The sequence below is a fragment of the Bemisia tabaci genome, chromosome 5 (assembly GCF_918797505.1).
Source record: "Bemisia tabaci chromosome 5, PGI_BMITA_v3".
Lineage (NCBI taxonomy): Eukaryota > Metazoa > Arthropoda > Insecta > Hemiptera > Aleyrodidae > Bemisia > Bemisia tabaci.
The window spans coordinates 28,009,406-28,025,581 of NC_092797.1; the positions used below are offsets into that span (position 1 = coordinate 28,009,406).

General features: G+C 40.2%; 1 protein-coding gene across 1 annotated transcript in view; it reads right to left on the bottom strand.

The window, feature by feature from the left end:
- Positions 1-16,176, bottom strand: part of LOC109037482 (sodium- and chloride-dependent glycine transporter 1) — a 121,072-nt gene that overhangs the window by 41,135 nt on the left and 63,761 nt on the right. The window contains exon 3 of the mRNA XM_019052186.2: positions 2,093-2,224. Coding sequence (XP_018907731.2) covers positions 2,093-2,224 — 132 coding nt within the window. The remainder of the gene's footprint in view (positions 1-2,092; positions 2,225-16,176) is intronic.

Here is a 16,176-nt window from a genome sequence, read left to right on the forward strand (position 1 = left end):
CTAAGAATATAATCGATCCCGTTGGCTGGAATTTCAGCCCCTGCTTTTAGTTGTAAAGAAAGTATCAAACGGGCAAGATTGTTTGCACCCCGAAACAGCGTTGTATCTCACCAAGGAAGGAAAACTTCAAAGTTAACGAAGCTAGAGCGGCCAAGAAAAAGCAAAAATAAAAACCCCGACGAAAGTAAGTTGAAAAAGTTAAAAACTAAAAGTTAGATTCAAGCGGCAGTCGAGGTTGCACTGCTTTCCTCTTTTGGCAGTGTTGCCGTAGTTTTCAGTAGATCTCATCACCTTTACAAGGTCTCAAGCGACTTTTTTTTTAACGCAAACCGACGCCATCGAGTATAACCCTTTATCTCCTCTTGGCGGGAAATTAAAATTGAGATAATTATATTAATTAAAACTTTAGACTTGAGGCAGATACCCACTCATGAGAGCGTATTAGCTCAGATTAACCCGGATAAAGGGCGATTAGCCGGATTTGGGATATCAAAATGGAAGAAAAATTTAAATTAATCAAACTTGTACGGCCTTAGTACGTCATGGGCTGCCATTGGTCGGATCTGAGGGCGAGCTGCGGGATATATGAGCAAAAAAACCAGGCGATTTCAATTAATACGTGCATGCATTTATTATTCATGAAATAAGATACTTCGTTACGTGCTGATTTTATCCAAACTTATCTTTGAAAAATATTCCAGGCACACCATACTGATACGTTGAAGCATCTCGCACACTAATAAAATGCAATAAATCTTCAGAATTTTAGATTTTTAGAGTATCTTGGATTAAGTTATAGATTAGGTAGAGTTGGGTAATTGGGTTTAATGTAAATGGGATCTCGTTGCGTTGGGTAAGGTAAGAGTCCTCCTTCCTGTAAAAACTTCAAATTATGGATAACCTGGTGCGCCATAATCTAAGAAAAATTGCAAAAGATATTGTAGTAAAACCATGCTGGGTTTCACGACCTGTGGGGGAGATATGTAGCACACTCAATTATTTTTGCATAAATTCCTGCACTTTCCAGTTTCATTTTTATCCCCCATCTGATCCCTGACCATAGCTAACTCTAAGGGCATCGCAATCAGTATCTCAACTTCAGATAGTGTGTACATTTTCCCCTTAAATCACACTCTCAAAGCCCCTTCACTAATACCAAAATATCAGTGCTGCTGAATAACGAAATTGAGAGTCGATTCAGAAGTATTTTCACTAGAATAACGTGGGAGCTAATCCTGAAACGGTCCGGAAGATCAACAATCCTGTTGAAAGTCAGTGCAATTCCTTACGCAGCAGTACAATCAAAATTGTCAAATTACGCGAACGTTTTGAACGTTCCTTGTCTTCAGAAAAAGAAAAAAATACGATTGATTTCTAACTCAAGATCTGACACTCATGACTAACCTAAGATCAGGAACAGATAGATACAAATTACCTACAATACAAATACCAATACCAATACAATACCATACAAATAACCTAAGATCAGGAACTGGATGTGTCCAAAAAAGTTCGAAAAATTGAGGCCTGAAAACAAACGGGGGATTTTTAAGGGGCAACGTAAGAAGATGATTATAGGCGGACACGTTTCGCTGACGTCTACTCAGCTGCAACGCTTACAAAAAGTGTCATTTGATCCCTATAGTCTCTCGGTCTCTTTTGGTAGAATTTCCAGAATTTCACGGACACTTTGTGACAGTGGAGAGGATTGGAGACTAATTATTGAGGAAATGTCACACGCGGCTTAGGAATATAGGATGCTTTACGACTGACGCAATAAACCACAAGCTGTCATGGTCAAAGTGCGAGAAGAGGGCTAAATGGCATTGGATCGGGGTTGCTAGGGAGGGGGATGGCGTGAGCGTGAAGAGATCGGGGTGAAATATATCTTCAAGAAATCACCACACAAGATACCACATAATTTTGCGTACTCCTACGTCCTATAACTAATAGTTGGGTGAAATTCAAAGTCTAATATTCAAAGAGTCCTGACCTTATGGGCAAATTTTTAGTTCTTGGTTTTTCACTGCGTTTCCTCTGAATCTTAGATTAATTTTACCAGTTAACCGTGGACAACAAAATGTCTTATTACCTTTTGCCATCGGACAACAGTTCCACAGTGCCAAAGGGCCAACACCGCCAAACTGCCCCACCGCAAGTTCCAGAAAGTACATAGGCTTCCCTGCCAGGGCCAGCATGATCAGGTACGGAATAAGAAAAGCCCCTGAAACACAAAAGAATACAATATGAAAAATCTTCGTCGTCTACAGTATAACTAATGACATGAAAAGACATGTGTGACTCCCAAACTTGATGTTCAGACCACTGTCCTTTTTGACATTTGTCGAGACTAAGTAAAATCCGTCGCTTAGTGAAGTTCTACCGATGGGTCAACTAAAACTGAAATAAATTTAAAATCTCGAATATTTGTCTATTGATAAATTTTGAGATTTTAAATTTATTTTAGTATTAGTTGACCCATTGGTAGAACTTCACTAAGCGACCGATGGGAGACTATGGGTGAGGAGAGGTAAAATCCGTCGCTTAGTGAAGTTCTACCGATGGGTCAGTTGCGTTCGGAGTGAAATGGTGTTGATTAAATCAATTCATCTAATGACTAGATATTTGAAACATGATTTTATATAAAATAAAAAAATATTCATTTATTTTAATTCTACAATGTTAAAACTATTTAAATATATGTCCAATGATAAATTTCGAGATTTTAAATTTATCACAGTTTTAGTTGACCCTCATGCGAGAGGTAAAAGATTAACATATTTACTTATTATTAATTAATACTTTTATTTCAATTGTTTATTCATTTTAATTTTTGAATAATTAAGTCTTAACTAGTTTTTATTAACGCTGTCTCGTCGCTGGCGAGAAAACGCAGTGACGATGTCGGATGAGAAGCGTGACCGGGCCGAAACAGGACTGGCTCGATTTGATGTGGCCAGTGGCATGCAGTGATCCAATGGGCTATAGGCCAAGGAGCGGTCCGCCATGTGGGGCCCGGTCGGTGATGCGAGAGCCAATGAGAAGCGGCAGCGCCGAGCGGCGTCGCTATTGGCTGGCGCGAGGTTGAGCTGCACCTGCCACCGAGGAGGCAATGAGGGATCCTCCATTGCTATTTTGATAGTGGTGGAAGCTTTTATTTTCGAGACTACAATATGGCGGACATTGAACTATGTGTAGAGGATTTCGTTTTGCAAACGAACCGAAGCCAAGCAAACTTTTTTGACTCATTGCGTTACCTGAAGCTGATCCACCTATAGTGTGTAGGTAGGTCAATAGCCGAACAAATAAGGGTGATGCCTATCCCTTATACTTTTCCAAAAGATACTTAAGGAAGGGTTGAATTTCCGAAAAGTAAAAGTTTCCACCGGGCGCTATAAGGTCAATGGAGGATTTTTCTTTGTTCCTCCTGGTCGCCACATTTGGTTGCTGGTTACCTAATTGATCCAAACTGATATTTTACTATGATAGTTCAGGGATGCTGGCTTGGTAAAAGCTCTGTAAAACTTCGTCGTGCTGAGAAAATTTGTGATACTTTTAGTTGAATGACAACTTCTCTTCCTTCTTTTTTTGCTTTCGGGGGGGGGGGGGGGGGGTTGAGCCCCCAGGCCCCCTTCCCCCCACCCCTGGCTACGTGCCTGCCCCGTGTTTTGAGAACGGAAGGGAATCGGAAGCTGGGCGATAGGTTTCTGCGGCTCGAGACTCTGGCCTGATTTAACGGAACGGAAAGCATCAAACGGATATGCTCGGACAAAATAAGCCCGGCTCTAATGCACGAATCCGAGTCCATTATCACCGCTAACAAAGCAGGCTGCATAGCACAATGCGGAAGCCAACTATCGCGCCGCTCCAACTCATATCTTCACACTCGAATTGCTCGGGTGATGCGCGCAAGCCTCAACACAGCGCGGCGCACACTGCTGTCGTTCATCCCCACAACCGACCAAAAGTACATCCAAACCTTGCGTGGACTCTTTCCGTCATCAGGGGCGAGGCGTGAATGATCGCCACTCATATTTCCCCATTTGAAGCTGCACTGGAAAAAAAACATATTGGATCTAGAATCTAGACTCTTAAAAACATCGAAAAGAAAAAGTACTCTTGATTCAATCAGAATCTAGCTTAAATCAAGAGCCAAGCCTCTTAATTTAAGCGGATTTCGTTTTGATTCAAGCAAAAATCCGCTTGAATCAAGAGTATTTTTTTCTTGTCAATGTTTTCAAGAGTCTGGACTCTGAGTCCAATGTGTTTTTTTTTCCAGTGCATGTGGTAAAGAATCGATTATTTATAGGTGATCGTTACAAACACCCTAATTATCGATCCTTTCCCATAGGTTTAAATGGCATTTCAATCGATATATAGCAAAGCACGCCATGCCACTGTTCGTCATGCGTAATGAAACTCAAAGACGTATTTATAGTCGTACTTTTTTAATCAGCCCTATTTCTTAGGAAAACCCCTTGCGGTTTTTTTTTCTCTCTATTTTCTTTCTTTTTTCCCCCTACCAAGGGAGGTTTAAGGAGGCATTTAACAGAGCACCATAAAAACGCTGAAAATGAGGGTTGGATTACGGGAAAAAAAGCCGGGGTGAGAAAACAAAAGTGTTGTAGGGTTATACCCTAAAATTGTGTCACTATCCCAATTTGTTGGATGATACGGACATGTCCAATTAACTGTCGTAATTTTCAATCGTACCTATAATAGACGAGAGTTATGAGAAAGCAGTAACTGCGCAAAAATTTACGTCATTTTAGACAAAACAGCAATAAGCCAATACTACACTCCGTGAAAGAGCTGTACTTACTGCTGCCTTGGGTGAAATGGCACTCTTTTCTGCATCTTTCTATAGAAGGACTTCGAATTTTCAGATTATAACATTATTAACATGTGGCTTGCCCAAAATGTAGCCATGCAAGTCTCCAGAAAAAAGCTTGCACTACTGTCTTGGCTCTCATGAAATAGACGAACCCCGCTGCATGCAGTCAATGATAAAATCGTTGATTTTCAATGAAATGAGGGTCAAATAAAATTTTCAATGAAACGAACAATCTCTAAAATTATCTTCAATAATCATTGACAGTTTCACGAGAAATGGAGGATTCAGTCCAGAAGATTTTCCATTCAGACGCTACTCATTTTCCGAAAACTTCATGTCTGCCCTTAACTGTTCTCTTCGGTAACATACTGGCAGTGATGGCTATCAGCGCAACGTTAGAGTGATGCTGGGTTAATTTTGAAAACAAAAAGTCAGAGAAAGGATCTTCAGACAACTGAGAGCTGAGCTAAATAAAACATTACCACTCGTATTACCATTGCACTCCGCTTGAATATTTCATCGATTCGTCTATTCAAATTTCAACCCTCCTGATCCCATATGCAAACGAATGGAAATGCAAGCCATCGTTGGTTATTTTATAAGATAGAAGTGGGCGCGTTGTCTGGAGAGGCCAGAATAATGATTTGCATTTGAACCCGCGCATACATGCTGCGAGCTGGAAAGTGGAAAAAATATAGAGGGCCTTCAACTATAACATATACAATTTGGCCATCCATTAAGTATACGAGTAGTTGCATCCAGACTTATGACATCATATGCTACGTCTGTCACTTTTAATGGTAGATTTACAATAGTTTTCGATTCTTTGAAATCAATTCAGGCGTACGTAAATATTATAAAACTAAGCACCTATTTTATAGGATGGTCGAAAAAAATAGATTATACATGAACTTCAATAATAAAGAGGCGATTGCAGTAGGGGCTTCATTGATCGCCAAGTTTCATTATTTATGTTGATTTACTCGAGGACTGTTAAATAATTTGTTTTAAAAATTTTCTTAAATATTTCATAATAATTTCCTAAAATTTTCGGTGAAAAACAAGTAATGATCAATAAATGAGGAAACAGGTTAAAAAGAAAACACGAGAAACAGCCCTGTAAGCTCGCACCCTTTCAAGTATCGGTTGTCTTACAGAATTTGGAGAAGGAGGACGAATAAAATAAAAAGAAGTGATTGGTGATTGAGAATTACATATGCCCCTTTCAGTTCCAGGTATTTGATGGGTTTGGCCAGGTTTCGAGGTAAAATGCCCTAGTTTGCGCCGCCTCACGCTGGAAATTAGGTCGAGCAATTGTGCGTTAGACGTGCCTTCGAGTCAAAGGCGTTGGCGAAGTGGTAAAAAAACAACATGGGAAATGCGTCTTGTCTATTTTTGAACCTGCCCTTCGAAACTTCCACCCACGAATTTCATCTCTCGCTAGTCGCAACAACGCCATACCCTTGCCGTAGCTACCCCGACTTAGCTATATTACGCCCGATGAACGAATTTTTCTCCGCGGTATTCCTTCATAACGCACCTCGTCCACGTGAATCTCAGGGTAACAAACCTCATCTTTTAACGTGAAATTGCTCACGAGAACAACATGGTTTTATAAATATAAATGAATGAAGGAGTAAATCTTCAAATTTCCACCTGGTTTGAACGCATGATTTGGGCGTTGGGTTTTGCAAAAAGGACAATGAGACTAACGTCTTTAACCCATGAGCCCTGTCCACAAGGCTCTTGTCACATGTCCATGGCTCACGAGTTAGCGCTCAGTTCCTTATGATTTAATTGAAAATCCCGCTTTTCCATATTCTCAAAAGGAACTATATCCATACTTTTACATTGTTTTTCTATCCGGCTTCCACGAGCACACCCCATCTTTCCACTTGCACATAGTTCCTTACAGCATAAATACATCCAATTTCATATTGTGATCCTTGTGGAAGTCAGGCAGGAATTCCGTTCTTACGGGAAGGAGTACATATTTATATGGGTTGTTTCCGGCAGAAAAAATTCATAATTTTCCTCTCCTCAGCGGGGCCTCGGATCGCACCCTAACCTCCTCACCCTTTTCCGATTCCCTTCGAGTGGAGGTTGAAGAAGGGGGAGCGGCTAAAACTTTCCGTTATTGATTGCGTTCCAAACTTGACGGATTTCAGCCTATAAATTAGGCGGCCTCGAAATCCAAAGGGATAGAACCCGCTCTGTCCTCATGTCTTCATTTAGGGTGATTTGAGAGCGCACATTCGGATTTTTATTGGTGAACGGGGCTCTTTCAATGTTTTTAAATGGTTTTATTACTTGCAAGGCCGCTTCGTATAACCAATATTTAAAACCAATGAAGTGGAGAAAATAGATGCGTGGATATTTTATACTCTGGAAAGCCCTTTAAGGCTCCCTGTTTCGATCACAAGTGGGATTCAGTTTGATGTGAAAATTTAGTCTCGATCCTATAAAAGTTGGTCCATATACTTGATTTGCGCTCTTGATATTCTCTTGATTATAAATTTGGCAAAGACATTTGTACTCTATGAAAGTTCGTCTTTCATTCATAACCTCTGCGGTATGAGGATGAATGAAAATTTGAAGTGAAGAAAAAGAAGATATTAGGCTGTCAAAAGTGGCTATCGGACTCTAAATTTTATAATTTACTGCGGCACAAGCTGATGGGACACGTATCTGTATAGCAATCTTTCCAAATGTTCGCTCCAGATCTCCTTTTTTCCAAAGTTTGTTGAAGTCAGTGATCTGAATTGTTGAAACCTTTTTCATGTGCTAGTAATATTAAAGCTGAGCATCTGTGCCATCATATTTTCATTAAAGTAAGAATGGAAAATTGCTTCCCTCAGTTAAGATTTATTTTCCGAAGCATCTTCGTGTGAGCAAGATTGCGACTCACGGAGCGCCTTCAGCTTCCTGCGATACACTACGCATTGCTCTGCAGTTAGTTTAGTTGCTCAGTCGAACCGAACCCAACTTTGAAAGACGTTTGTCCATTTTTATCTTTAGACGATGCTTTCTTCCTGAGGAAAGATATTTTTTACTCATTCTGAAGTTAGTTCAATGGGAATTTTGATATTGTTTTTTTTTTTTTTTTTTTTTTTTTTTTTTTTTTTTTTTTTTTTTTTTTTTTCCCTTCTTACGAGGAGTTCTTTGTCTCTCATTTTTGGAATATTGTGATTAGAGGTTTTCTTGGCAGTTGGCCCTCAATGTTTGCACACAAGCACTGAACTGCCGTTTGAGCTAGGATTATATAAGATTTCAAGAAGGTCCACCCCACCATCCTGCGCACGTGGTCTTGGTTCACCATTATTTCTAAGCTCTTAAGAAAAGCAGACCAAAAACGAAACAAAAAAACAAGAAAAAAGTGAGAAGTACATTTGTTATCATATCGATCCATAGATTCTGACGAAAAGGATATTTTGATTTTTACTACTTCTCTCCTTCTGTCTCCCCCTGCACTTTCATCTCTACGAGTTAATTTCCTGCATTTTCCATCTAATCGACCCACCAGAAATCTGTCAATCTGCCTCTCAGTGGAAAAAAAAAATGTGCTTGGCTCAAGCATGATGATTTTTTAATTTGCCGCCAATAATTTTTTTTTTTTTATCTTGAACTGAGCTGAATTGTTCTTGATACAAGAAAGATAATGCTTGGGCTAAGCAAAAAAGTAGTTTATATTATGCAGAAAAATGCTTAATTTAAGAAAAAATACTTCTTGGCGGCAAATTTAAGCTTCCTTTTTTTCAGTGTGATTATTACTAGTGAATACTCATTCACGTGTTTCTGCTCACGAAAAACTGTTTATAGTCTCCGTAAGTGATATTTGCCTCGCCCGTTTACTTCATATTGTCTTAATGTCGCAGCCAGGGGCGGATTCAGCAATTTGGCAACAACGGATTCCCTCCATTTAAGCCTATGTTAAATAATCGATTCATGTCGGGGCACCTGGCCCCTCAAAGAATCGATACATTTCCATAGGTTTAAATGGAGGAAAACAGTGTTGCCAAATTGCTGGATCCGCCTATGGTCCAGCTCATTATCAGCTCTTGAAGTGATGCGGCACCCGGTTGGTGTGCCTCCGAGGTGTAAGTGAAACGGTGTGTGTGTCGAGAAATTGAGGTAAAAGCGTTTGAAAACTCAAAGGGAAGTCGCGGTGTGGTTCAAGTGTGGAGGAAGTTTTCTGATGCTTTGATGAGAAACGCTTTTTTTCGGGTCTTAGGATCCTGCAGCAATGCCTACTTAAAAAGGTGAACTGAGGTAGAAACGATAAGAGGCTGCCGAGGTGAGCTACCCCCCCCCCCCCTTTTCCCCCCGGATTTCCCCCTCATGGGTGACTGGAGGTTAATAAAAGTCACGGAATAAATTTCTCCCTATTAATTTGGCGATGAGGAGCAGGGGGTAGTGGAAAGGCAGAGGGGGAACGAAGAGGGGGTTTTCCTCGGGGAGTATGCGCGGAGGAGGTTGGGGTGGGGGCGTACTTCGAAAAATGCCGCACGGTAAAGGTTAAAGGGCGCTTATGAGTGCCGAATTCATGTGCCGCTTTGCAGGGATGAAGGACTCGCTACTAATGTTTTAGCCGACCAAAAATAGGCTATTTACGCTTTTTGGATAAATATCTTACGCAAAAAGAGAGGACATTACGGGAAGAGTAATGTTTGACTGCTGCATGAGAGGGAGAGGCTTTTGGAACGCTTATTATGAGTTGCTATTCGAACTGTGGGGATATTCTCTAAAAATCTTTCATAGATTTTTTTTTTTTTTTTTTTTTTTTTTTTTTTTTTTTTTTAAACGTGGTTCTACCACCAGGAATTTTCTGTTAAGGGAATCATGCTCCTTTTCGTTATATTGTAAATATCGATAACTCATGCATTCTTGGCTCTGATTTGTAAAAAAAATTTATCATGCATACATCAACGTCATTTACAATTCATCAGTTTATGAGGTGAATTATACTCAATGGCGGAAATCCGTATTTTAAGTCGTAACTCAGGACGAAGCTTTCCACCGGACACGTGGAACCAAGTGGCAACAGAGGAAACCTGTCTTTCCGCTTTTAATTTTGATCACGTAGCGGGGATGCATACTCCGTTGGCAAGTAATTAAACTCGGTATCGGTCTCAAAACGGAACTCAGCCGCGCTCGCTCTGCCGTGCTGAGGAAAAACGCCGTATGAGCCCTCAGGCGTTGCCAAATTTCTTTTGATAAAACACGACTTTCCCGGTAAAATAATGAATATTTTTCCTCCAATTATTCCGATGATTTTTTTCTCGATTTAACCCATAGTCTCTGGTAATTTCAGGAGAAAATATTCATAAATTTCCCCCCCAAACTGAACTTTTTAGTGAAGGAAATTTGGCAACTCTCGAATGTTCATACGGCGTTTTTCCGTAGCACGGCATCGCTGCCGACTGTCGACGACGCAACGCAGTGCGTAGCGAAGACCAGATCCAGAGCGAGCTGAATTGACGAATTAACCCCTCGTTCAATAGCTAGGCGTGAATAATCGACTATCGATATTTTTCCATTTAAAGTATGGTAAAGAATCGATTACCAAGGTATACCTCGATGATCGACCCTACTCCATGGGTTAAATGGCAGATCAGTCGATTAATCGCGAAGCACGCCGCGCCACTGCCCTCGTTTCAATATTCTCGACTTCCCTCCCAGTGCCGCCCCTTTTCTCTCTCCCTTCGCGCCAATCCAACTTCAGCCGTATTCGCCACACTATAATTTTGCAAATTTCACCTCATCCGCGATCCTCAGGGGCATTCCTTTTCAACGTTGTGAATCAGTGTGAAATTCTTCGAATTCCTCCTCTCGCTCATCTCAAGACCCGTGAATGTTCTCAGTAGTGGTTGGTTTTGCAAAATCCCGTAAAACATGAAAGGGATTCTCGCAGTTCACTTTATGCTCAAGGAAGTTTTTACCTGGGGGAGGGGGGTGGCAATCGTTAATTTGACAGGTTCAGTTGATGCCAAGTGACAATGGAAAAGCGTAAATGTTCGATTATCGATATTTTTCTACACTGAGAAAAAACTATGGCTTATAAACCTATTGGAGGTAAATATGGAACACCACTAATAGTAGTACCTCTACATATAATAATAGCACATATCCCTTAGTTATGGTACGGGGTACCTTAATTAGGTACAGAGACCTTAGTATGGTTCACAGACCGAGAATCATTAGTTTATTTACGACTATTATAGGTGTTCCATATTTACCTCTAATAGGTTTATAAACCATAGTTTTTTCTCAGTGTACTTACATGGTAAAGAATCGATTATCACAGTATTCCTTAACTCACTGTTTATCGGTCCTTTAACGTAGGTTCAAATGGCAGATCAATTGATATCGCAAAGCACGCCACCAGTAGCATGGCGTGATTTGCGATGTATCGATATTTCCCCATTTGAAGCTGGGGTAAATAATCGATTATTAAGGTGTTCGCAGCAAATACACTGTTAATCGATACTTTTCCATAGGTTTAAATGACAGATCAATCGATATATCGCAAAGCACGCCAAACCACTGCACGCCACGTCACTGCCAAGTGACGTTTAACTTTTTATGATTCACTTTTTTCCACCTCCTTCTTAAGTTATTAAATTTTAGAACCACACAAAGACTATGCTAAAAAGGAGTATGTACAAATTAATTGAGTAAATAAAAAGGAACCATAAAGCTTCCAAGTCCCGTGTACTTTGCTCTTTTTGATTCACCTCATTTTAACGTAGTTCCTTTGTCCAGTCTGATAAAACTGCTCTAAACATTAGAGGCTGAGATTGTTAGGAGGTTTTAGTAATGACCTCGGTTATGCAAGTATGATTTGAAGGGAAAAAAGAAAAGAACCCCGGGAATGACTAGAAATAGGATGGTTAAAGAAATAAACGACTGACATGTGGACTGCATTTTGCAATTTGGAACTATAAATTCTACCGAATCTGAAAAAATAAATATGTGCATAGGGAAATTAATGGCACATACGTTGTTCTTAATCCAGGCCAGAATTTATATTGTTCCAAATTGCAAAATGCAGTCCAATTTGTTTTAGATCATTAAATTTTAACCGATATTCAACTTGAAGAGCGAACTTGTTTTCGAAGTGCATGTTTTTGAAACTTCTGAGTAGTCTTCAGAGCAGTTTTAGTTTTCTATAAGTCTTATATTTTTGCCTCGTTTATTTTTATTGTTTTAAACTTTTATTCTGCTTCTATTTTTTTGAGTAATTTGAGTATTACAAGAGTGATTTGGAGCATTCCTGATGGATTTATTTTGAGATCCTAAAGTGAAATTTTATAAATGCATATGAGAATCAGAAGCGAACCACAAGTTCTACTTTTATTCAAATCTAAATTTAGTAATACTATACAATAAACGGCTATGAAAACTGCGAATACTCATCACAACCGGGTGTGATTTTCCCCCGTTTTTATGTATTAATCTCTTAGAATTTTTGGTTGTAAGTTCAAAAATACTTGTGTGGTTGAGCAGTGATTCATTTAATTTTAAATATCACACAGCCAAGCTTTCTGAAAGTCAATCCGGCACGCGACTGAATCATGGATTGCATTTTGGACTGCATTTTGAAATCAGGATATACTATTTTAGGCTTATGTCAAACAGCATATCGACGGTGCAAGTCGGCAATCACATAACTCGTTTGCGGTGTCTGAAAATCTCCGCAACTATGTTATTTTTTTAAAGGAGGACAAATTGACATGATTCCTTGAAGTTTTTGCAGAATTTTCCTCGCACATAGAAGAAAAATCACGGCAGTTTTAAAGAATTACCGTTTAAAAAAATAAAGTATATGACAGGAAGTCGGCGCGACGTCGCAAACCGAGTTATGTGATTGCCGACTTTCACCGTCGATATGTTCAAAGAGTTTACCCGTGCAGTTATGCACTGGAAAAAAAACACATTGGATCCAGAGTCCAGACTATTGAAAACATTGACAAGAAAAAGGACTCTTGATTCAATCAGATTTAAGCTTAAAATCAAAAGGAAATCCGCTCAAATTAAGAGGCTTGGTTCTTGATTTCAGCTTAAATCTGATTGAATCAAGAGTATTTTTTCTTGTCGATGTTTTTAAGAGTCTGGAATCTAGATACAATGTGTTTTTTTTCCAGTGAGATATGTGGTTTAATGGATTAGCCTGCAATAAGGATAACCAAGTATTGCAAAATGTAGTATACAATTTAATAGTGATGTGGACGAGTTCACTGAGATGCAACAACGCTCGCTTGCAACATGGTATGGCATGGCACCTGGGCGTATGGCGCGTCAACCGACGGCACGAAAAGTTTTTCCGGTCTTATAAATGCTTTTTGTTTGCTCCCAAAGCCCCCGCCGGCGGGTTTATGACTGCCATCAACGGAGGATTGATAATTTAATTTCCTCAGCCGAGATAAGAGATTTAAGAGAGCGACTACACCTCGCTGCAGCGGAGATAAACTTTCCTCATACCGTCGCCAAGCCACCCCCATCCCCTACCGTTGATTCGATCAAGCAAACTCGATCACAAAAAAGTCGCCTTTCAGCACGACGACGGTGTGGTTCCGTGGTTTGCTCGCCGAGATTTCCAGCTCGAGGTGCATCGATCGTAAGGAGTCTGGAAGGGAAGCAGAGGCGTGGCGTGCTTTGCGATACATCGGTTGATCGGTCATTTAAACCTATGGAAAAGTATCGATAAACAGGGTATTCGCAGGAAACACCATAATAATCGATTATTTACCAAAGCTTCAAATGGGGAAATATCGATGGATCGCAAAGCACGCCACGCCACTGAAGAGAAGGTGTGCGGATAATCCTGAAGTCACGAAGTCTAGCTCAGCTGGGAGAAAAGAATTTCTGAGACTAAAGCTGTGTGTCTTTCGTATCTAAAATTGATCAAAACCTTAGAAGCTCTGCTGCAACGTGTGAAATGTGTAAATCCATTTTATCTTTTTCCCGTACGTAAGGTCCTCTACTTTCGAAAACTCCCGTGGTATATTCTGCCGTGCTAAGGAAGAACGCCGTACGAACATCCGAGAGTTGCCGAATCTTCATTGATAAAACAAGTATTTTTGACGATATTTATGCACATTTTTCTTTTATATTTTCAGATATTTTAGCTTACATTGCTTACAAAATATTCTGAAAATTTTGGAAAAAATATTAATAAAACTTGTGAATATTTTTTACAAAATATTCTGAAAATTTTGGAAAAAATATTCAAAAGTTTCCCGATAAATTCGGTTTTTATCAAGGGAAACTTGACAACGTCTGAAGGCTCGCACGGCGTTCTTCCTTAGCATGGCAGTTTTGTGGGTTAGTCTTTTAGAAGTATTTCCACTTATAGTCATCAAAGTCAAATCATTATAGTCAATCTAAGTTTGCTGTTGCTTTTCAACAAAGGCATCTTAAATTTATTCGTCCCCCCTCCCCCTTTCTTTCAATCTTGTACACGGAAGTGCTATTGAGTGCTATTTTAATATGTGTTTTAAGGATGGATTTAAATTTTTGCGTCACTTTCATAGAGTGATATTATAACATGACGAGTCGTGGAAGTTAATAAAAGGAAGAAGTTAAGGATCCGTTGCAGATTCTTGAGTGAAAGTACGTCGTCGAGTACTTGAAGTTCGGTCATTTTTCTACCAAAAATTTTGTCTTGATTCAAATAAAACGCAAAAATGCTGGATTATGCATGTGTGTATAAATATCCCTTAAAATGAAGAGTGCTCAATTCCACTTGACAGCGTGCTTGCAATCTTTATGTTTTGTAGAGAGTGGTCACTGCAAATACCAGGGCCGGATTAAGGGGGTGGCCACATAAGTCGTCGAGTTAAGAGAGAAACCAAACTCGCAATTTGGCCTGGAACAGCGCGGCGCAGAGAGCAATGATGACGAGGACTTGAGATGAAAAGGAGAAGCCCTCGGCGCGGCGATCGGCATGTAACATATTAGCGCCTACAAGACTGCACGAATACTTCACGCATTGCGCCAAACACAGTGCGGTCAGCGTGAAACGCATGGCGCCTACAAGACTGCGTGAATACTTCACGCATTGCGCCAAACACGGTGCGGTCTGCGCGGCGCGGCCGCGCGGCGGCGGAAGTTAAAGTCATTTAACCACATTCATGTTTGTTCTTTCATAATTTTTTCGTTCATTTCTTATGAATGGAAGGCCTTGTCCACACAGAGATATGTTTACGAATCTTAACTTTTGCTAGCAGTGTTGACAGGGCATTCCCAAAACATGTGTTCATCACGAGTAAACGCGTCTTATGCACCCCTTCGTCGCTGGCACGTTCACTTGATGGTTTTTGATGTTTCAATACGAATGAGAAGGAGACGGCAAAATACCTACATGCAGGCGGCCCATGGGCGGCAAGTAGGTAAATCCGGCCCTGGCAAATACCACAATTATTTATCGTCTTACAAATGTAAGTTTAAGATAATGTGGGGCTTGTGAACATTAAGATATTTAGTCACTTTGTCTGTCAATGAATCTGTATTTTAATTGTATCATCATTAATATAAACTTCGAAGGATTCTGCCTTTTTCTATTTCACTCGAGGGGAAGTGTCCCCTCCCGGACTCTCTTCCCCACCCGGTGACTGACGCTGCGCTGTGTTGAACGGTTCAGCCTGAACCTTTCCCCTACGTCTGACCGTTCCCCACTCCTCTGTCAATCGAACCATGCCACCGCTTTTACGTATTGTCGCTCGCCCGCCCAGGGACCTACCGGCCAGCGGTCATTTGGACTGAGTTAAGCAGAAAGGAACCAACCCACATTTTGGAAAAAATTGAGTTATGAGTGGTTTTGAACTCAACCACTGCTCTACTATCTATCTCCAAAAATTCAAAGTTTTCGTTGGAGCAAATTTTGCAGAAATTGAACTTGAAGTTTATCTTTTACATTGAGTCTTATGCAGGAGCCAAACTTTAAACCTCTTTTTCTCGGTTCGATCCCGTTGTGGCTTGGTTCCTTTCTGTTTAACTCCGTCCATTTGATGATAAATCTCGCTCATGCTCCTACGCAGCTACGCATTGATTACGCCAGGAAATTACTTTCCAAATAATTAGAATTTCTTCCATAATAGTTTTCTTTATTTATTCGACGGTATTTTTTCTCTGTTCTACTGTGATTTCCTTGGTTCTCTACTGTGTTTGACTGTGTTGAAATTTATATTAATACTCTCACGGAGAAAAAAACTTCGTGCATGGGACCCGACGTTGAGATCATATGAATCTCTTAAAACTTGAGATCCAGCTGTCGAAATTCGGGTCAGAAATCTGAAACACTTCGGTATGCACCGAGTACTTCAGATGTGTGACCTGAAACC